The sequence below is a fragment of the Tauraco erythrolophus genome, chromosome 3 (genome assembly GCF_009769465.1).
Source record: "Tauraco erythrolophus isolate bTauEry1 chromosome 3, bTauEry1.pri, whole genome shotgun sequence".
Classification (NCBI taxonomy): Eukaryota; Metazoa; Chordata; class Aves; order Musophagiformes; family Musophagidae; genus Tauraco; species Tauraco erythrolophus.
The window spans coordinates 74,947,668-74,971,213 of NC_141467.1; the positions used below are offsets into that span (position 1 = coordinate 74,947,668).

General features: G+C 40.7%; 1 protein-coding gene across 1 annotated transcript; it reads left to right on the top strand.

The window, feature by feature from the left end:
• The first annotated feature begins 516 nt into the window (after window positions 1-516).
• LOC104372640 (carbonic anhydrase 13) lies at window positions 517-20,785 on the top strand. Its single transcript, XM_086608715.1, has 7 exons — window positions 517-629; window positions 6,678-6,875; window positions 10,355-10,473; window positions 13,793-13,888; window positions 15,058-15,120; window positions 16,078-16,233; window positions 18,549-20,785. Exons 1-7 carry the CDS (start codon window positions 599-601, stop codon window positions 18,660-18,662), a joined length of 777 nt encoding a protein of 258 aa, XP_086464841.1. The 5' UTR covers window positions 517-598; the 3' UTR covers window positions 18,663-20,785.
• The last annotated feature ends 2,761 nt before the right edge of the window (window positions 20,786-23,546 follow it).

The following is a 23,546-nucleotide window of genomic DNA, read 5'->3' on the forward strand; positions in this document are numbered from 1 at the left end:
AAAAAAAGAAAAATATTCCTACCAACTTATGGGAAACCCTTCTATCTTACGGGTCCCGCTTGTAAAACGTGAATCTTTCTACGACCATTTCCAAAGGGAATGAGCTTCACTCCCCTCGGGAGTCAGGCGGGAGGGGAAGACCCGCGGGGCCGCGCAGCGGTGCTCGCTCTGCTTTACTTTCGCGGGGGGCAGAGGGGGGAGTAACTCCGGGAACAGACAGTTGTGTCCCCGTCTTTCCCTGCCGCGCAACTCATGGCACTCGCGGGAAGGTGGCCGACGGCGGGGTAAAAGCTTCGGTCTGTCGGAGCGGTCCCTTGCGAGGTGGCACCGCAGCTCCCAGCCGGCCGCTGCCCCCGGGCCGCCCCGACGGCGCTGCGCCGCGGGGACGCTGGGCGGCGGAGGGCTGGGGGCGAGAACCGGCACGGATGGGCCGGGGGCCGGGGCCGGGCTGCGCGGGCGCGGAGCGCCGCAGGCTCCTTATCGGCGCCCGAGCATCGGGGCGTCGCCGCCCGTCGCCTTCAAAGCGGGCGGCGGTGACGGTGCGGCCGCCTCTCCCGTCCCAGCCCAGCCCGTCCCGTCCCAGCAGGAGACCAGAGCCATGCTGCACTGGGGATACGACGAGCACAACGGTAGGGTGGCGGCGGGCGATGGGTGGTTGGCCGGGGGCGGCCGCGGTGCTCTCCGCGGGGCCGTCGAGGCGGCCGCTCCGCCGCGGCCAGCGAGGTACCCCCGAGGGCATCTCCGGCAGCTGGCTTCGGCAGCTCCCGAGCCCGCGAGAAAGCTGAATGAGCTGAAATGCTGTCGAGGCTTTGCAACGTGAGCCCGAGCAGATTTTTGTCTCCGCATGACGCAAGGCTGGTTGCTGAGAGAGGTGTTTCATGTGCGTGGCATCACCTGTGAGAGTCGGGTCAGGGATTGGCTCTGAGTTGGAAAATTGGTCTGTCTCCTGCCCCGAAAGGATTTCCTTTGCTTGTCTAGTTGACTAGCTGCGTGCACGTATCTGCAATTTATTAGTCACTGATCAGAGCTGCTGTATAGACAGCGCGTTCCTGACTTTGGCTACCTTCTGCTTCTGTTATATGGTGGGAAGTACTAGGTACTAGAATCGGTCATTTGAATCTATAACTATGCACCTAAGAGGAGATGCTTTTGGATTTTAGTTGCTTCATGGTTTCCTTAATCTTGTTGGTCTTTGAAGTCCCAAGATGTGCTCATCAGCAGTCTTAAAGACTTTCCTCTGTTTTGCATTGTAAGTCATGCAAACGCTGCTCCTGTGTGCAGACCGGCACAGTCATTCAAGTAGACATGAAAGTGCTTTTGTAAGTTGGAGACTCAGCTCTGATAAAGTAAATGGAATAATTTACATTGTCTATTATAATACACAAAGAAATAAAACACCATGATAGTAAAAGGAGAAAGCTGTATGTTTGCATATACTAATGCCTATAGGAGTGTGCTTCGTTTATATTATTACTCGGAGTTTGGAATACTGTGTGCGCAAGTACTACCTTTCCTTCCTGGTCCTTTTGTTCAGTCTTTTCTGGATGAATATACTTTTCCTGAAAAACTGGGTGGTGGTGGATTGCAGTGATGTTGCAATGATTAGGCGTGTTTTATCTACTGTTGTGCAGTCTACTCTACCCCTCCCCTGAAGACGTAAATGGGTCTTGTTTTTCAAATTTGTTTCTCCATATGTTTTCCAAGAGTGCTATGGACTTCACCTGCACCGTCCAGATAAGAAGCCCACTTTCCCTCCCTTATCCTATCCCTCCTCCTTTGCTATCCTCAACTTCTAGGAAGGGGAGGGCACCAGAATTTCTATCGAGGTGGCCCTGGACCTTGCTTGAGGCCCCGTTTCTCCTATAAAACTGTGTTTACTGGCTGATAACATATCTGGGGTGGAGTTTGACTTTCTCGCTCTCCTCCCCTCTTAGAGCCCCCAGCAGCTGAGGTAGGTAGTTCTTCATCAGTCCATCTCCTTTCCCCTGGCTCTCACAGGAGACTAAAGGAGAGAGGCGTGGATATCTGACGCTTCATTGCTCTTCCCTAGCATCAGTTTTATTTCTTGGCCTTTTCTCTTTGTATGCATTTATTTTGTTGGGTTTGCTTGTTTCTTGTTTTGCTGAAGAGCAAATACAGGAGATTGCTCTGATTCTTGAAAAATTTTGTTGCCCTGCATGCCCCTGAATAGTCTCCCTGAGACTAAGATTAGGTTTTGCAACTAAGGAGGTAGCAACAAAGTGAAATTAATTAAATTTGGTGCAATCATATGTTAAAATTGATTTCCTGAAGAGTTGAAAAGATGTCTGCATCCACTCTGAGTTCTGCATTTGTTACTTGCAGTGATAAAATCACTGTTTTTATAAATAGGGAGAAAAATCATTTGCCCCTTAGCAAGAATAACTGCAACACAAATCATTCTCTGCATAAAGTAGGCTGTCAAATATTACACGTACATGTCTGCACCATGGTATATCTATGTATAAGGGTATGGTCTGACTGGTATACACAGAACTAAATGCTCTCCCCTGCTTTGATGTGCGTATTTCTGAAATGCAAAGAGGCGTTATTTTATTTCTATGCAAACCTTGGCCTTTGCTTTCTTGCCACTGTTCTTGCTTCACAGTTTTGATGGTGTTTATGCATGGAGGTATAACACTGAGATCTTTAAAACTGGCTTCAGTGTGGCGTCAGGCATGCTTGTCTTAGCTGCTCAAGGTTCCTGTGAAGAGAAGAATGTTCTCACCCCTTGAAAGAAACAGTCCCCTTAGTTAACAGGGGAATTGCCTTAGTTAAAAGATAAATCAATAATCAGTTTCCTTCAGTTTACTATTTGTTTAATAAAATATATGGAAAGTACTTAAATGTATTGTGTTTTACTGCAAAAGTGTGTCTTGGTCTAGTTACAACTATAACACTAAGGTGTTTTATAAATAAAAAGGGATATGGATTCCTTAATTATTTTTTTTCCTCCCTGAGAATAATTATGTAATTTTGATGTCTGATTTAAAAACCAGCACTTAATTTTACTCATTAGGAGCTTCCAGTTCTTTTTATTAAAGCTAATCCTACTGTAACCTAACATGCAACTGAATTACTTGCAAACTTAACTTTATAAATACAAGCATTTTGTGTATGATAAACTGGGCAATGAATTTTCTTTAGGAATACATGAGGATATGACCCTGCAAAGGTGAGACCATACCAAACTAATAAACTTTCTGCATATAATAGCTAACTGTCCAAAAAAGAATTCACTTTTACATACGTACTCTATTTATCCAAGTACAGAGGCTCACTGCAACTGAATTGTATTCCATGGTGTCTCTGCTAGGCTTGTTTGAAGTTAATCTAGCCTTTTGATGAACTCATCACCTTTGACTGCAGCTGGGTAAAAAAGCACCGCTGTTAGGTGCTATAGCAAGTTGTGTTAGTGACAAACTCATAGCTGCCTTCCATGAGATGTTCATGAACTGAATGTGTGCAATGCTGATGGGAGCCATAAGTAGCAATAGTCTAGTCTAAAAGTGATAGCAGCGTGTATCACATTTGGTAACTGTGTCCAAAATAAAGGCGTGCAATCTTCAGAGTAGGTGGTTCAGGTGTTTGTCCAAAATCTCGGTCGCAATGGCTTTGATTGTTAAGAGCTACTAGGTAATCTCCACTAGCAAAAGAACATTTTCCCATAAACAGGAGGGAATTTCATAAGCTCAAAAATTGGTATATTTAATTGAGTTCCTTCAGTAAATTGAAAAAATGAAAGGAGGTGAATCAGCCGGTTCCGTGTTCCTGGCTATGTCTTAAAGTACATATCTGGAAAATGGAACTGTACATTATGTTGAGACAGAGGCATGTAATTCAGGTCCAAATTTAGAAGAAATTTTCACCCTGGAGATCCCACTGGCTTATATCTGATTGTATGACATGTATTCAAGCATCATGTCCACATTCTTCCAACTGTAATGTGTTATTTTCCAACAGTCATACACAATGTTTGCTTTGAGATAGGGTCCATAGTGTGATGCATCGAGCCACAGTTTTCCTAGACCGGTAAGAGTATGATAATTGTATTAGATTGCTGGTAGATAATCCAGTAAGGAAAACCTCTTGGTATAACCAAGTGGTAAAAAATGAGCTGAAATTTCCTGGTATTTTCCTGTATATTTTGAAACATCAGATTTCTGGCAGTCTGGTGTTACAGATGTTTACTCATGAAAGCAAAAGATTATTTTGTTCATCCGAGCTAAAGACAAGCACAAAAGCAGGTACAATGCCTCTTTAGAACTGAAGTTTATTGTTGAATAATTAGCTAATGCCAGAATCACAGCCTTGGGTCCTCTTTCTGACACATTCATATTATTTATGAATGCAAAGCATTCCAGTTATTTACTGAACAGTAACTATAGTTATTGCTGAGATGGAGCAATAGAACTGAGTATATTTCGCCTTTCCTCAGCTTAGGAATATCCTAAGCATTAAAATTAAGTAGCAATAAGCTTTTTCTAAGCTTCCTAAATCACAGCAGTTAGTTAGGTATAAATGATGGAGTGCTGCTTCTTCAATTAATAAAATTGTACATTGCATCTCTAACTACAAGCTACTGGGATCTACACACAATTAAAATTCTATCATATGCTAAACTGTATGTAATTAAAATATTTGATAGCTTTGATGACCATTTCTGAAGTGAGAAAAATTACGTTTAAACAGCTTTATATTTCAAGCCAGTAGGATTTTGATTTTCTGCCTTAGAAGTGGTTTGCTTAATGAGTTTAGTTAATGAAGTCATTAACAAAAGGACTTTTTAAAAAACTCAGGACTGAAGGCCTTTGCCTTTGTTCTACCTGAGGTTTAAGTCTTAGGCTGGTCTTTACAAACTACTCTTTCCTTTTCCCATTTTCTGGTGCTGCTCAGAGGAGAGTCAGGCTCTGCCCAGGTGGCTGTGCAGGCGGCTTCCCCACGGCGCCGTGGGACGCTTCCCTCCCTGATTTACTGCTGGGGCACTTGGGTTATTTTAGCACCTGTGAGTTTCTGGGCTATGTTTGCTTCTATTGAAGTTGAGGACAGAAAACTATCTGACAACTTTTGATGTTAGGCAATTAATCACAGGGTAATACTTTTTAATCCTTTTTTTTTTGTCATTGTGTTTATTTAAGTGCTAAGCCATCCAGAAAGACCCAAACCAACAGGCTGATTTTTGTACTGAGATCAGTTACCTTCAATATAGGGAGTTATGAGGATTTCCATTGATGCAGCTTTTACAATATCAGGTTCTGATGCTCATATTTGAGTTTTTCTTATATCCAGTCTTTCTTAGTTGATTTATTATGCTTCTTACCCATGATAAGCCTGGAGGAAAAATGAGTGCTATGCTCTTTACAATACTGAAAGATCATTAGCCCTGCAGGCTTCTCCCTTCTCTCTTTTCCTTTACCTCTTTTCCATCCTAAACATTGTTTGCTATCTTTACCTTATAGAACATATTCCCCAGCAACTTATTGTTCCTGTTTTTCTTCTATGGCCTCATTCCGCATTGTTTATTATTCAAATATGGTTCAACAATGGCATATATATTCTTAATAAGGACTCTGATGTTTAGTAGATGTCCTGATTTTGACAGAACAGACACCTCCCAGATCTCATCAATGAAGCTTTTCTTACTATTTTAGAATGGCATTTGCCATTTTTCTCGTATCCATATTGCTGGTTTACAGAGACAATGCTTCTCAGCTGACTTTTGGCTTATCTTGCATGGAGACAGAAAGGTTAACTCGAGATCACTTGTATTGCTTAACAGCTTCTTTAGTGTTTTAATTTCTAGGTAACTCTGGTGAATGGTGGTGCGAGTCTGTGTCTGGAAGATCTGCTCTCATTTATCAGCAGGAGGCAGTAGAAATCCAAACCTCATGCAGGCACCACTGCCCTGAGTGTTTCTGTTCTTTGCTGGTTTTGTCAGCACTATACTAGTGTGTGGTTATGTGTGTGTGTATGTGTGTGTGTGTATGTAGACTTCATGGTTAGAGGGTGACTCTTGTGTTGTCACAGCTGGTTTGCAGGGTTGGTGGGTTGGGAGGAGGTGATCGGTTGTGCAGTGATGGTTGGGTTACAGGCGCTGCCATCAGGCCCCAGGAGAGCCCACGCGCCACTCAGCCTGTCTGTCTTTTTTGACATCTCACCATCTCATTCAGCATAGTCAGTAGAAGGTGTGTTGTCAGGTCTTTTGCAGAAAATTACTGAGGTACAAAAAAACCCCTTAATGCAAGGATTTTAGATAGATAAGGGGTAATCCTTAAAGATAATGAGACGTGATATTAGGCAAAAATGACATGTCAAAAATGTATTGGGGCACAGTGCCTGTTGGATACAGGACGCTTATTTGAATGAGCATTTGTTGGATATGTCTTGTGCATAGTGGAGTCTTAACTGTGAATAATTAAATATCTGCCTACTGCATGTGGGCTTGTTCAAAGGCCAAATACAGGTAGATACACCATGCGAGGTAGAAAAGGGATCCTGAGAGCTGCTGTTGCAATGTGATGCTGCGAAAGTAGCTGAATATTTTGATGTGTTTTTCTGATGCACCCTTTTTGAATTTAAAAGATGCAAATTCAAGCAGAGTCTTCTTTCATAGGAAGCAGGGCACTGCCATCAATTTAGACTTCTCCAATGTGTTGCAGGGCCTGCCCACTGGAAGGAGGTTTTTCCTGTTGCTAATGGAGACCGTCAGTCACCTATCGACATCAAAACTGAGGAAACGAAGTATGATCCCTCTCTCCGTCCTCTAAATCCAAATTACGATCCGGCTTCTGCTAAAATCATCCTTAACAATGGGCACTCCACCAGTGTTGAGTTTGATGACACCGTCAACAAATCAGGTTTGTTTCTTTCCTGTTGCACTGTGTCTTCTTCCACCCTTTCCTGAATAGAGCACATACAGCCTGGGCATGTCTCGCTGCTGGGTATGAACTCCTCATAAACAGTAATGCTTCACTTCTCTGGATACGAGATTCCTTTTCCCCGTCTTTCAGCATGACACAATGTGGGAACATATTTGGACACGACTTCGAGGTTGCATTTCTCAGAAAGCGCTAAGATTCCCTTTTCACAGGGATGGTTTGATCCACCCCAACCAGCTAGATAGTGCCAGCCCCCCTGTTTGAACAGTGTTGTGTACAATTTTTCAAATGCTGCTCTCTCTCACTGCAGATGAATCCTTTGTGTCTCATTACAGGTTCATTCCAACCGAATCGCTCAAGTCTCTTATCTGACTTTAGCTGCAGGTTTGGTTATCTACTTTTTCCCTTTTTACAATAAATACCTGGACTTCTTGTGTCAGGAAAGAGCCATTACAGAACAGATGAAATATATTCCGAGTGGTCCCTTTTCTTCTCTGAAAAGTGTTATTGTCCCAGTCTTCTCTAGAAGTACATAGCTTCCCTTTTTGCCAGCAATAATTCTTATTTAGAAGTTCTCTGGTTTAGCATAGTCCATGTAATGTTGGTGCGTTCATCTTTAAAACCTTCTCTTGGATGGTAGACAAGCTAGCACACCTTGCCTTGAAACTGTAGGAGTGCAATTTCTGTGAGCAACAAAATGCTCCTGTGGTTGCATGAGCTTAGCTGAGGATCCAAGTCCATATGGTGCATTCACAAGGGTCAAAGCCAGAGGGGGACTAATTTGTGATCACCCTGTCCATTAGTCCTGAGGAACTGTTGGCTTTTAGTGGCAACAGCAAGAGACCTAGATGGAGACAATATTATACTTTTCTTTCTTAAATTTCCTGCTGATACAAGCAACATTGGATGTTGCCTGAAAGCCACCAGCTGACCGTCAGTGATCTGGTCCGACCTCGTGCATGTCAGATGCCACGGGACTTCCCAGAATTAATCTCTGCTTCCAGCCTAGTAGGCATGAGTGAACTAAAGCACATCTCTTAGAAAAATATACAATCTTGATTTCAAAATTTCCAGCGATGATGAACCTACCACAGCCTTTGGTAAGTTGTTATAATTGTTAATTACCCTCACAACTGAAAAAATCAAAATCACACTTTATTTCTGGTGTGAGTTAGATGAACCGGCCTTTAAACTCGTTTGGGTTTGTTTTTTTTTTTGTTTTTGTTTTTTTTTTAAATGATAAATATGAATATGAATACACCAAGCACTTCTTCCACTTTCTAACTCCATCTGTGAAGTGACAGGGCCTGAACATAGTATTTCTGTAGGTTTACAAAGGTACCAAAGCAGAGGTAATGTGATCCTCTTCTTACTGCTTTCCTCAGGCCATATCTCCAAGGATATAGTTCATGTCATGGCAAAGCACTGCCAGATGTTGAACAGATACTTAACAAATGTAATTGCCATTCCCCTTCAGGAGGCTCCGTATCTTCTATGTATGGACTAGATTCTTCAGTCCATATACATGGCTTTACACATTGGTCATTATCATGCTTTACTTATCAAAGAATTCAAATCTTTCTGTATCCATAAACTGAGTTATTCACTATTTTCCCTCGTATTTGTCACCGACAAACTTTATCAGTAATGTTTTTGTTTTCTTTCAGGTCATTGATCAAAAAATACTGAATTTTCTAGGGCCAAAATTTGGCCTCTGGGGCACCCCTGTGAAGTAAGCACTCCTGCCATGTGGTGGTTTTATTAAAAAAAAATATTAATTTGTACTAAATACATTAGCATTTTTTAATACATTATTAACCAAGTTCCATATGAACTATTTCTTCACTTTGGCCAGTATTGAAACCAGGCTGTCAAGTCTGTAACGGTTTTTGTAATTCTATTTATCCTGTTTGGTACCACATTAGCTCTGTTCTCTGAAATTGGTCTGTTGATGTTTCAAGGACCTCTTCTAGCTCTTTTCAAACATTGAGATACTGGTATTTGCCTTAAATAGCTTCTGACTAACCTCTTCCTTAATTGCTGCTGGAACGGAAGGGTTTTACCATCACTGTATGATGTGGTACAAATACATCACCAGACCATTTCCCACATTTTTCAGCAGAAGTATTTCATTGAACGCTTATGCATTTCTACGCAATTGTTTTCCCTCAGCCAGTTAGAATGCCGATCTTTACACATTTCTAGGATCATTTGCCTCCAAATTTTGAGTCCTTGAAAGAAGGCATTTGTTTTAGGAGTGCCACTTCCCCATCCCCTTTGTTCACTAGGTTTATAGGCTCTATAAAAGCGTGGTTTTAAGTTGAAGTTTGAAGGAGGTCAAATGTTTTTCCCCACAGATAAACAGCTCCAGTTCCTTTTCATTAGCCAGGCTACTTCTGTTAGCAGATAGGCAACTTAAGAAATTCGTTTTTTATCTTTTTTGATGAAGTTTAGGTTTTGGACTCAACTTAGAAGAGAGAAAAAATTACTGTTGTCCTCCCCAGTGCTCTTGATTTAAACACCATCTGGTTAAAACTCCCATCCTTTCCCTTTAATATCTCTATAATGAGCCAGTAAACCAGCCCAGACTAATCCCCAAACCCTCAGATGAGATATGGAGCCGGGAGAGTGTGGTGATTTGTTTTGCAGTGAATAAGGCATCTTTTTGAATGTGATTCACGTTCAAGTCTCTGTGCAGATGTGGTTTGGTTCCAACACTGATTAGCAAAAGACGAGCACTTGCAAAACCAAAACAATGAAAAGTCCACTCATATGAGTGTTAAGTTGAAATAAATAGCTAATTAAGTCTCAGTAGGATTTCATATATAGTGTTGGCTTCATTTTATTTATTGTAATATATGCTTCTTTTTCTCTGCCTTCAATCTGATGTAACCGGATCCAGTTGCAAATGAAGGAAAGAGCCTTGGAATTTTTTTAAAGCTCCACCTATTTTCCTCCAAATTTCAAAGAGGAGAAGGAGTTCTATTCGCATTATATCTTTCTGATCCTCCCCTTTATTCATAAACCTAGATTTTAAGCTTAATTTCTCAGAGATTCTTGTAAATACATTCAAGAGAGGAAACCACTTGCAAGATACAACTGTTTTCCCATCTTCTGAGAAATATCCAGCCCATAGCAAGACAAACCTGGTGATAACAACATACCCTTTAGTGGGCCACAACCCACTAATCTACACATAAATGGAATTTTGAAAGTCATGTCATAGAATCATGTATTCATATCACAGAATCATATCATATTCATATCATAGAATAATTGTCCAGATATCCTGGTCCAGTGAGGGTTCCTGTAGTACTTCAAAGAAATGGGAAGCCATCTGAGACAGCTTTTGGGAAGGAGTGGGGGACTGTCCGACTGAAGTCTGGTGTGAGGGTAGAGGATGTGGGTAGCGGCTCCCGTTCCTGCAGTGAAGCCTTTTGCTCTGCTTGGGTTTGCAGTGCTGACCGGGGGACCACTCAGCGGGACCTACAGGCTGCGCCAGATTCACTTCCATTGGGGGTCCAATGACGAAGCCGGCTCCGAGCACGCAGTGGATGGGATGAAGTACGCAGCAGAGGTAAGGCTTTACATGGAGTCGTCTGGACCTCTAAGCTTGTGTCTAGTTTTCTGTTGTAAGAATAATGTTGCCCCTCCTCTGCCCACTTCTCCTTCTCCCCCCGTTTTATCAAAAGACAAGCGGTCTTCCTGGAGTGTTGAACATTTGGTCCTTTCTCAAAGGAGAACATATTTGAAAGCTTTGGAGAGGATTAAAAAAGGAGTACAGAAGACAAGAGCTTGATAAGAGCAAGACTTAATGTTCAAGAGTTATTTTAAACTTTGTCTTTCACTGTCTCTTCCTTGGAAAATATTTTCAAAGTCAGCTTCAGTTACAAAGCACAAAATGATTTGATTTGGGGCCTGTGCAGTGTAAATTTTATACAAGACATAGGAACGTTGCATTTTGTGGTGCATTTAGCGATGTGATGGTTGTGATTTTGAGAACCACACTTGATTTCTATGGGGTGCCTGCTGTCTCTGGGGGTACTGCCTTTCAGTGGAGGCAGAGTACTACAGGGGAGAAATGCACTGTCTTCTCTGGCACAGAGAATTCACTCCTGCTCTGTCTCCCTTGGTGGGTTTGAGTAGTCTACAGTAAAAAGTATTCAGTATCTGATTCCTCTTTGCAAATGGAAGTAACATGGAGTATTCTGATGAGACTGAGATCTTTAACAACAAATGTTTCAGACAGTGGAGAGTTTTCTGGGGTTAAAAAGAAGTAAAAAGTATAGAAGTAAATGGTAATGGACAAATAAAAGACATAATACTAAAGAAGAAAAAAAAATATATGCACAGTGGTGTGATCAGATTTTACTGGAAATGCTGTAAGAGATAGTGGTCAGAAAAAGAACAGTTTTCTAACACTAATGGGGAAAAGTGACATTTGCAGTGTTTAAAGGCTTATGTTTTCCACAGGAACCAGGTGAGATGGAATATAAAGAATTAATAGAGGTGCTTTAAAACCATTAAGTACCAAAACCAAATTTCTAGCTGAGAAAATATGTATGTTTCCCATCTAAGAAACCAAATGGAAGGAGAAAATATCTCTGAATTTCTAGCCAGTCTAAAAACCTTTCCGTTACCTGTTGGTTGGGTAACCCTCCACAAGAAGCTGTCTAGATGGCATTTTGGCTTTGGGATAAGAAACCCAGAATTAAGATCAAGGCTTCTGAGCACAGTGCACACAAAAGAAAATACCTCAGAAGGAGACATGAAGATGGTTTCAGTGCTCACCTTCATAAGGAAGATGTGTAAGATTTTGAGAAAAAGCATCGACCAAGCCGAAGAAAGAATTAGTGTACAGGTAAAGAAGACTGCAAGGTTCAGCCCCCTAATCCCACCGGGAAGCAGAAGGGATCCATGGCTCCATTCTTTCTGACAACGTATGGTCTGATCAAAGTCTCTTCACAAGCTACAGTGACAGAGTGGTGGTAAGACGGGATATATTCCTTAAAGAGAAGTCACAAGCCATTGAGAATGGGGATGTATCCAAAAGCGTTTCACAGCTCTGTTTGTTTGGGGTTTCTGGATTTTAAGAGGGTTGGTTTGTTGGTTTTTTTTGGCAAAGCTATGAGAGAGTGGGAGTGGGCTTTATTTAGTTGCAGGAATTTTGCTTTGTTCTTTGTTGTTTTTTTGCTTTTTTTAAAAATCCACAATAAAAGTCAATTCTGACTGAGAGTATCTGTTTCCTTTTTGTGTATGTAAACATGTAATTGTTTAAAAGTTGTTCAATGTAGCTTTTGTGAGCTTGTAATAGTGAGTGGTGCAGGTGCCGTGAGCTCCAGGACACTAATGCATCTGAGAGTGGTTTAGTGGACTGTGTTCTCCTGATTTAATTTATACAAATTTTAGCGACTTTCCTTCAAGGATCTCTGAAGCTGTGAGCCAGCATGTGTTTCATCGTGAGCCTACATGGATTATTATTAAATTCAGTGGGAATCCTTACTTGCTGGAAGTAATGTTTAGCCCTTCAAAGTCCAAGTGCTTAGCAAGCATTAATTATACCCTGTAAGACCAAGTTATGGCTCTGTTTCACAGATATGGAAAATTAAAACTCTTAGACGTTAGGCAAGGATTGAGATTTACAGTCAAAATCTTCACACTCCTAGATCCCTATTTCAACCAGGCAGCTATGTTGCTTCCCATAGCAAGCCTTTAAAGCAAGTTCCAGCTTTCCTAAATTGCTCTTCCTTTAGAGGTCTTGAAGTGCTGTATTCCAAAAGCAAGCCTTTTGTTTTTTTTTCAGGGGTTCATCCCAGTTTAAGTCATTCAGTGGAGCTGCTTTTCAGCACTCCTAAAGAGTTAAGTTCAAAGTCTGAAAAGATGATCACCAATTTTAGAAAAGGCAATCCCGTGCCCTGTGTCTGACCCTCTCTTATCTAAAAACTATGGATAGTAAGATTTACTAATCCACCGAGGACTTACGAGGAGAGTAATTAATGTTTGTGAAGTACTTAGTCTTAAGCTCTGTGTGAGTGTTTGTGCTCTCTCCAGCTTGGCAGTCGGACCGTTGCTCAAGGCTGGGATGTCCTAGCGCTTCCCGGGAACCCGGAGCTCCTGCTGCAGAGCGTGGCCAGGATTTAGGAAAGCTGGCTTGGCAGGAGGGACTGAGGTGGTATGGGGGTAGACATCGCCGGCTTTTCCTTTCCCCACCTGGCTAGATGGTGTCTCAAAGCTGCTTAAGCAACTACCACGGGACAGTTCCAGAATAATGCATGTTGGGCATGCAAATGCTCAAACCTGAGATAATCGAGCTGCTTGTAAGTGCCTAGCTACTGGTAATCACGGAAAATGACATTTGGAAACTATCAAAAATGAAATTTTTATGTTCAGCTTAAATTAAACAAGGGAAAAGGGGTCAGTGCAAGTTTAATGTGTGTTCCTCTGCCGGTTTTCTAGCTATTTATGTGGCTGATTAACGTTACTGAAAGCTTGATTAAGGAAAAAGAGGAGCAAAAAACTAATGACATCCTCATAATTGTCAATCACCTTTTAAAATCAGCTGTACTAAAAATGGTTTTAAAAGCTTTAGTTATATAACCATGGGATATCTTGTCCTAGCTTCTCTGTTCAAAACCTGGGGACTCAGCAGCAGTTTGCCAGGCACTGTGGTCTGCTGATTACTGCTAAATTTTGAATAATCCCAGCCACTGGAAATGCTTTTGCCATTTGTGTGAACTGCATATTTATCAATTCCGTGAAATATTTGCATTTAGAAAACTGAATGACTGGATACAAAAGAGTGAAGTAGAATATCAAAACCAGTAAAGTTGTAATATTAATTTGTGACTATTTGAGTTCAGCGGGAGTTGATGCTGTCTGCGTCTCTTGCTTTTCAGCTTCATGTGGTCCACTGGAACTCAGAAAAGTATTCCAGTTTTGTTGAGGCAGCTCGTCAGCCAGATGGGTTAGCAGTCATGGCTGTATTTCTGAAGGTACGAAAAGAATACCTCAGCCCTCCTAGTAAATCTGCATCATGAGCCCAAAGGGATAATGGTGATCATTGGTATAATTATTGCTAAAGAGATACTTGTTTTATATGGGCATTAAATTATGCTATTTTCTTCATACCGTTTACTTTCCAATATAGAAAACTGTGCATCCTTGAAGATTAAAAATATCAGATTAATAGATCTTCAAAACAGTGAGACTCTTCAGTTTGCCTAGTCTGCACTCCTGTACAACATAAGATATGGAACTTAATTCAGCTGCCCCTATAGGGATCCCAATAACTTGTGCTCAACTAACAGGTTTCTTTAGGAGGGTGATCTCATTTGATTCAAATGCATCTTTAACAGTCTGTTTCTGAGCTGATAGTTTCTTCTGAAAACTGAAAAAAAAACCCCACCACAAACAAACCACCCTAGAATCTGGAGAAGTTCCTTGTAATTGCTATATGCCTCTTTGCCTCCTGCAAGTATTCTAAGACGAAATTCAACTCTTGCAACAGTTTAATTGACTTCTGTGCAAAGAAGCAGATGGAGAATTCACACAATCCGTGACAAAGGATAGGACTTTGGTCAAAACTGTAGTTTCTGCCTGGCTGCCACAGCTTCCTGGGCTCAGCTAGTGCTGGTGCTGGTGCTGGCGCAGTCAGCGTGCCTTTACATGCAGCAGTTGCAAAGAACTGCTTCAGTAATTCTGTCTTTCCAGTTTACATTAGAATGATTCAAGGGAAGTTTCACTGGATTTCTTACCACACAAATTCTGCTTGGGCTACATAAGAATGTTTTCACTGTTTTAAGCAATTTAAATTTCAGATGGAAGCCTGAAAGTTTTAATATCCTGCATATAAAACATGAAAAATAAATTGCTTTTACTTCCCTGCAGTGTAAAGTTTGTGGGTCTTTTGTAGCTGAAATAATTACTATGAGTAGCCAGAATAAATACTGTGAGCAAGGGAGTGGATATTCTTTACAACCAGTACTACTTCTAAGGTCTAGCTAGTCACAGGCTTGTACTCACAAAATCCATCAGATCTCACAGTCACTTAAGTAAAGTTATATAAAACAAGTTCATTATGCATTTGGTTTTTGATTATTTATTTTTGCTATTTTGCTCTGCTATTTTTCTCAAGTATTTCTTTTTTCTCTGGTGTTAATAGATTGGTGAATGCAACCCTCAGCTGAAGAAGATTACTGACCGCTTGGACACCATCAGAATCAAGGTGAATAAATGCTTCTAAAAGAATACTAATACTGCTGGCTGCTTTTGTTGTTTTGGGTTTTTTTGGGTAACCTGGCTGCTACTTCCTTCACCTTCATGTTCCCTAGTCTTTAGTTTCATAGCTATCCATATCCCAACTCTGATTTGGGACGGTTTAGGAGCGTTCTTGTTAGGTAAAGTTGAAAACTTTTGTTAGGTAAAGTTGAAAACTAAGCAAAGAATAGGTGTTATACACTAAGAGATCAGAGGAAAAGGCTAATTCTTCACAGAACCAAGTCTCTGACAAATCTGTTGCTATGACAATAGTAACAGAGAAGAATATACTTTACGGAAAGTTGTGAAAAAGATGCGGGAAAGGTTTCCTCCCCTGTTTTGCTGAGGTACAGGGTGAGAAATAAGCTATTGTTTGTGTGAGAGAAATCAGCCAAACTCACAACATCATGTTTCGTACGGGTATCTCTGGCCTGGTAGATGGAACAGGGAGAAGCAGTAACCCATGGGCTTAGGAGGAGTGAATGGGGAGGGGAGCAGGTGGCAATAACCTGTGGGGTTACTCTGCCAGCCCCATAGAGACCACATGGAAAATCTAACATCTTCTCACCTCTCCCTCCAACTTCCATCTCATGATCATTTGTAGCTATGAGGAGCCTGTGCTAACATGACACCTTTGATGGTGTCCTGCTGGCATCAAGGATAGCAGCAGTAAAGCTGTCACAGAGGTGAGACCTCATCAGAAGGGCGCTGGCTCACCACTGCGATCATCCAGGATGTGCCAGCCCACTCAATAGTGGAACAAGCTCTACCTTCTTCAGCATGATTTATCTTGGCCTCTTGCTTTTAAATAATATTGCTCTGGGGTTTTGTGTGGGTTTTTTTTTCATATATACTTTGTGTAAGAAATACATTTCTATATATAGTTAATCTGGAATCACAATGAGCTGAGTTTTTTTCTTTCCAGGGTAAAAGAGCACTATTCACAAACTTTGATCCTAGCTGTCTGCTTCCCAAGTCTCTCGACTACTGGACTTACTTTGGCTCTCTCACTGTTCCACCTCTTCTTGAGAGTGTCATCTGGATTGTTCTGAGAGAGCCCATAAGTGTTTGTTCTGAACAGGTATTTTTTGATTTTTCACTGCTATGGAAGTGTTGCTTTTGTAAGCCTTGAAACTGTAAATGCCGCCCAAAAACATATCTTTCACAGACCTTGGCATTGCATACCTTATCAAATTTTCAAAGGACAAAATAAGTCTGTCTTATTTTGATAAGTCTGACTTCTTGTTACCTTTCTTTGCATAACAGCTATTTATTATCCATTTAAAAAAAAGAAAAATCTGCATACTCTAAAAAGACAGTCAAGAATAACCCACAAGGAACTTACAGAAAAAAAGGTTCTGATGATGCTTAGAAGTCTTGGAATTCCATTCGATTCAATTATTTGCACATCCTGCCCAAACCTCTTCTCTGGCATTTTTATTTGACAGATCAATAGTAAATTTCTTCTTGCATTCCAGATGTGTAAAACTTGGTGAATTTACTAGAATAATGAAAAGCAAATACAATTGTAATAAGTTGGCTTTTATGTTAGGCTATCTTAGGAAAAGTGTGATACCACATAGAATAGTCTGCTTACATTTCTTATTAAATTAAGCTTCATGCTATGTTACTGTTGCAACAGTGACACCAAGTGGGCTGATCATCTTAGGAATCAAGAATTTTTCCCATTGGAGACACTGCAAGTATGTCAGAACATAGTTTCTAATATTGGATGTTGATTAAGTACATCACCTGCAATATGTTGTCAACATTCTGGGCTCACTGTAAACCTTAAGATTTTTGTACCACAGTGTTCGTCTAGTTCGTGGTCGGTATTACCAATACCACAGAAAATTCAATACCCAGGCCACATACGCAGCAGAAATGGTGACTTCAGTCTTTCACTGAATGGAACACTTGTTAGTCAAGAAACCTCAGATTCTGTTTGTAACTGATTGGAAGTAATACATTTGCTCAATGAGTCCATTTTTCTCATCTGTATCTCTTCCCCGCTCCCGTCAATCTGGCTTCGTAAGACTCACGACAGTGCATATGAATCTAGGATTGAAAATTTGTGTTAAGACACCAACAACCCAAAGCCAAGCCATTGTTCAGGTTAAAAGATTCTTGTTTGGGCTAAGCTATCGTTAATACATTTTAAGATGTGAAAAAACGTATGCAAACACTCATGTGTAACAGGTTCAGAGAACACGGTGTCAGAAACGATGTCAAATACGGTGATTCTTTACTAGTCATTTTTCACGGACTGTAGCGGTATCTTATGTATTAAAGTATAAACTTGCTATATTCTTCTAAATATAAGCATGTATGCAGCTAAAAGTGTTTCCAGTAATGTCCACCATTGTGATTGATCAGTCATGGCCATGACTGATACTGTTCTGCCATTTAATTTTATTTATCAAGTTTGTATTTCTTCAGGGCTTTACAGTTTAACAGTTTACTACCTACTTTTTGATGAACTTTTAAAGTTGAAAGAAATTAAAAAATAAATTTTAAGTTTTTAGAAACTCACAGGGAGCCTGAATTACAAATATTAGCTTTAGAATGGGGTGAAGTAAGATAGCATTGATGTTTTTTGCTCTTAGTGAAATTAAGATGCAACGTACCGTACAACTAAATGCTCTATTATAGCGGAATGGTTTTTGTGCTGTCCAACCTTTGTTAACGTAAATGGGTGGTATATAGAAATAGTAAATATTGGAAATACTAGAAATCAGACAAAATACTGAACTTCAGGTCATAAATCAGATTTGGACTTCCCAAGGTTTCGACATGGAGCCCTGATCTGGGTTTCTGCTAAGATCAGCTTAAATAGAGAAGCTTATGCTGAGGGTTGAATAACTGCTTGTTCTGTGTCTTCACAAGGGAAAAATTTGGAATCTCTTCTGGTTTGAGTACATGTTTAATATATGAAAAGTGCTAATTAAAGAAGCTTTCTGTAGCACCACACCTACTATTACAGGTTAATTGTGAATATGCTCTTGGAACAAGAAGATGTACACAGGTGCACATAAGAAATCTGATTTTGGGCATGAAACATTCCAGAATCTCCAAACTATAAAATCTAAGTAAAAAATATGAAACCCCTTGGTTTAGATCAGGTTATGGAAGACAAAGTGTAAATGTAGGAAACAAATAGTCCTTATGCACACTTTCATTCTGACATGCATTTTGGGAGATTTTCTTGGTAGTTGTCGTTTTTCATTTGCAAGGATAGAAATAGTGAAATTGCCATTCCCTACATGCCATAGAAAAATACAGTTCCATTCTTCCTGGTAGAAAAAAGGTGACAAGTATCTTTAATATTTGCTACATGCTTTTTCATTAGTATGAGTGTGAGGGTTTTCTGCTGAACCTTGTGTCTCTTGATTGCAGCTAGCCAAATTCCGCAGCCTCCTGAGCACTGCTGAGGATGAAGTCGCCTGCTGTTTGCTGAGAAACTACCGGCCTCCCCAGCCTTTAAAGGGACGAGAAGTCAGAAGGAATTAGAGGAGTAAAGCCGGAGTAGTCTCCCTCTGAAACCAAAGGCTGAATTAATTTTAGTAGTTAATATACTTTGTGATTTTTAGTTCTTTTTTTTTTTGTGCGTTGTTATAACAAATAGGTGGTGTTTTATTATTGATTACTATGCAGTCGTTTCTTAAAGAGAAGTACGTCCTGAGTTGTTGCAGGTTCATCAGTGTTAACAGTCTGACTGCGTTTGAGGGCATTGGTTTGGGAGCATCGAGGCGTTAGTGTTGCGTGCATAGAGGGCAGCGCTAACCGTAAGGGTCAGATGTGGTGAAGGAGTTGTCCAGAATTTGCCACTAAATTACTGAACAGGTTTCCTGACATTAATGGCAGTAAAGGATGTTCTGGGATTGTTCTTCTCGACTCTAACATAACATTTATTTTCTGTATAAGGCTTCACACTGTAATTCTAGAGAAAAAAATATTTCAAGGCTGATATAATTTCATTGCTGACTTCTCCTTACCATCCTACAAAAAGCAGTAATGACTAACAGCATTTAAGTAAAACAGATGTTTATATGATCTTGTTATTCTGACTGGTTCACAGCAATAATGATGTACTGATTGATATATTTTTAAAAAGCAAATAGTAAAGATTTTGTATATTGCAGGATCATGTCAGGTGGATTAGGTATTCCTGAGTTCCACCACATACAGTGACAAAATTGTCCTGAAACCTGAAAACTGCAAGGTGGAAGGGCATAGAGAGAACTGTTCATCCCTAAATCCTGTCTGTTGCATTTGGTGAACAATAGTGAACTGTAACGCTATCTGCATTTGGCATCAGACTCCTACCACTTAAAATCAGGAGGCAGAGGTAGCTGTTGCTCCAGACTGTTTCATACCAGCTACGTGGCACGCTGCGAGGTGAGACACGTGCTGCATACCTCACATCGTGCAGTGGAGCACAGCACTACTCGGGTATGTAATGTCTCCTAGGTACTAGCTGATGTTCTGCTGTCATATCTGAACTTGGGTGGTTGCACTTATATTCCAAGACTGAAGATAGCAGTTAGAGCAAGCCAAAGAAATCAGAATCAAGTCAATATCTAATAAATGATCACCCCTCAATAGCAATATGTTGAAATGTCTGTCTTTATGAATTGACATGAGCCTGTGTTTCTCTCAGGAGCTTTTGTTATCTGACTATAATTTTTTAGTTTATGCCAAATTTATTTTTATTATTTTTAGTGAACTTGCTATAGGACGTAGCTTAGTATAGGACTATATTTACCCTCAGACTAAGAACTACATAGTGAAAACGAGTGATACCTGAAATAGACAGCTAGAGGTGTCATGGGCAGCAACTACTATCAGTCTCTGTAGTACTTATGACCAACTCATCTTCCATGACTTCTCTCCACGAATTTGGGTTTTTATAGGCTGTGCCTTTTACCTCAATAGATCTTTTGATCTTAGATGGACAAACATGAGGGAAATCACAATCAGGGTTGACTTTATATACCTTCTTATAACTGAATAAATTAGGCATAGAGACATAGATATTTTAGTTTAGTTTAAGATAGGTGGATTTTTTTGTTTTCTCCTCCCCAGAATATAGCTACTATTGCTGCAAGGCCTCTCGATGCCTTCTGAATGTTTTCTGAAGGAAAGAACATAAATAGACCACGGGAGAAATAACAAGCGTTTGACAGCAGCTGCACTCATCAAGTGCACTCGTCTTGTACTCGTCAAGTACAAGTATTAACCAAAGGGAAAAACCTGCAGGCACTTTTTGTTTTCTGGCATAGGGAGAAAAATGCAACTGAAAGGACCTCAGGTTGCTTCTTTCTGAATGAGGATGTCTGGAAAGTGTGTATGGAGAGAGTGGGAGTGTGTTGCATGTTTTTACACCCTTTTTTAGAATTAGTGTTGGATCTGATATGTTTTCCTGTCATGCAAGTAGCTGCAGAACATGAACAAAATGTTTACAAATTGCATGAAGGTTATAAAGTTTGTTTGCCTCAGAAGAGAAAGGAATACGGCTACTGCTTCATATCAGAAACAAAAGTTTTACATGTTTTTTACATATTGAAAATAGTGGAGTTGATCCAGTGCTTTGATATTTATAAGGATTTTATCAAAATAAAAAATTGATTTTATGAGTGTGTCTTGTGTTTTCTGTTGTAGAGATTAACATTTTAAAGAGAAGGCTGCAGTTTTATAACTAGCGCCTGCAGCTCTAGTTTTGGAAAAAAACTGTCACCCCTCATTTGAAGTCTATCTTTGGGCAGTGTAGTATTAGGTATCTTTTTTGTGTTCCAAGTAAAATGTCATTGGCAGCGGTAAGACATGCAATCAATTGTACATAAAGTTTCTCATAGCACTTTTTTAAACTATTGCCTATTTTTATAGAGTTATGCAAATAAGTTTTAGAAGAAGACATCATTCACAGTAATTCTCCTAATGTGGAGATGCTGTGTTCACATTAGGTTGACCTAGTATGGTACTGCATAGAATCATAGAATCATAGAATGGTTAGGGTTGGAAGGGACCTTAAAGATCATCTAGTTCCAACCCCCCTGCCACGGGCAGAGAAATCCTCCACTACACCAGCTTGCCCAAAGCCTCATCCAACCTGGCCTTGAACACTTCCAGGGATGGGGCATCCACAACTTCTCTGGGCAACCTGTTCCACTGCCTCACCACCCTCAATGTAAAAAATTTCTTCCTTATATCTAATCAAAATCTCCCCTCTTTCAGTTTAAAGCCATTGCCCCTTGTCCTATCACTACATGCCCTTGTAAAAAGTCCCTCTCCAGCTTTCCTGTAGGCTCCCTTTAGGTACTGGAAGGCTGCTATAAGATCACCCCAGCACCTTCTCTTCTCCAGGCTGAACAGCCCCAACTCTCTCAGCCTGTCTTCGCAGCAGAGGTGCTCCAGCCCTCTGATCATCTTCGTGGCCCTCCTCTGGGCTCGTTCCAGTAGCTTCATGTCCTTCTTATGTTGGGGACCCCAGAGCTGAACACAGTATTCCAGGTGGGGTCTCACGAGAGCCGAGTAGAGGGGCAGAATCACCTCCCTCGACCTGCTGGCCATGCTCCTTTTGATACAGCCCAGGATACGATTTGCTTTCTGGGCTGCCAGCGCACATTGCCGGCTCATGTTGAGCTTCTCATCCACCAGCACTCCCAAGCCCTTTTCCTCAGGGCTGCTCTCGATCCATTCTCTGCCCAGCCTGTACTTGTGTTTGGGATTGCCCCGACCCATGTGCAGGACCTTGCACTTGGCCTTTCATCTGGGCTGAAAGCTGGCGGTAGCATCTGAAAAACACTAGAAATGCTCAGTTGCCTGAAATCCTTCGGAAACAGCTTCCCATATCATCTCTCTGCTGTCACTGTAAGGTGAGAGCATGGATCCAGTCATGGCACTGGACACTTGATTGTATCCTCAGTCACTAACTTTATGCCCAAGCTGCACTGAATCTCAACCAGACTACATGATTGCTCTCAGGCAACTAAATCTCAAGTGTGGGCTCCGTGCTGTAATGAGATGACTCTAGAGCAGACAAGGCTAAAATATGCCCTCACCCCCCAGCCAAGTGCAGGTCTCTTTGATCAACTGTTTACCCTCTGACACACTTGAAGCCTTTATACTAAGAAGAATGAAATGCTCAGTGACCAAAAAACATATAGGGTATTTCCTGAAAATAGTAGCTGTAAAGAATTGTATATGGCTGGAAGGTTGGTCACCCATAAACATTCTCAGAATTAAATAAACCTCAGTAGAGCCTTGGGGTCAGCTCTGCTGATTTTGGCACAGGAGGGAAGCAGTGAGGTCTGCTGTGATCATAGCCTTTGCCAGTCATGCTCATGATGTCTTTCATGTCGCAAAGTCAGAGTTTAACATCAGCTGGGAATTTTGTTTATGTCAAAGGAAAAACCTGGGATTTAGCTGCCTTTCATTCTGGAGTACAGTGGGCTGAAGATCAGGCAGACATCTATTTGCTGCCGTACACCCACTTGGTACATACCTGTGCTTTCTCTGCCCCTGCAGAGATTTGTCTCTCAGTTGCCTTGGCAAACAGCACTTTGCTGGCCTTCCAGGCGTGATTTGGAACCTAAAAGAATTCAAGGAATCAATTCCAGGAAAAAAACCCAAGTTTTCCAAATACTCAATTTTAAAGTAACTTTACTGAAAAAAGTGGAATATGACATATGAATAAAGTAACATAATAGAAAGAAATATATAATAAATTTGTCATAAACTTAACGGAGAGGAAATTCGGGATTAAGATTCTTGTAGCTTTAGGTAGATAAGTTGCAGATTGCTAGTGATAAATCTTGCCTAGCCTTCAGACGTTAAAAGTTGCAAATAACTGGGGGACTTGAAGGTTGCAGGCTCAGCATGAAGGTATGAATACCAGAGGAATGCAGCTTTAGAGATTTCTTTTGTTATTATACATTAACTAGTATAAAAAAAGCATTGTGACAATGTCCTTTATCACTCTACTTACTACTACACAGACTACATCTAACTTCTGGTCTAATAGTTGTATTTTGTTGTTCCTCCCACAGTCTGATCTTGCTTTGTGGTTTTAGCTGTGGAGTAAAGAGTTTGTTCCATTTTTGTGTTTAATTACCATTTCTTCCCTATGCTCATTTTTCTTTGATTTGTCTTCCCTGGCATCTCTTTGATACTCAGGGTAAAAACATCAACTTGTAAAGCATCCTACAACAATGCAGTAGCATTGTATTTCCACCAATGTTCTGCACATACAGATAGTTGACTTGTTTTTCATATTGTTACTTACTTGTTACTGTTTGTTTGTACAGATCTAGCCTAATAGAGATTTGATCCATGACTTGATCTCTTAAATACTGTTAATTCCATGCTTTTTATTCATGAGGTGCTTCCTCTATG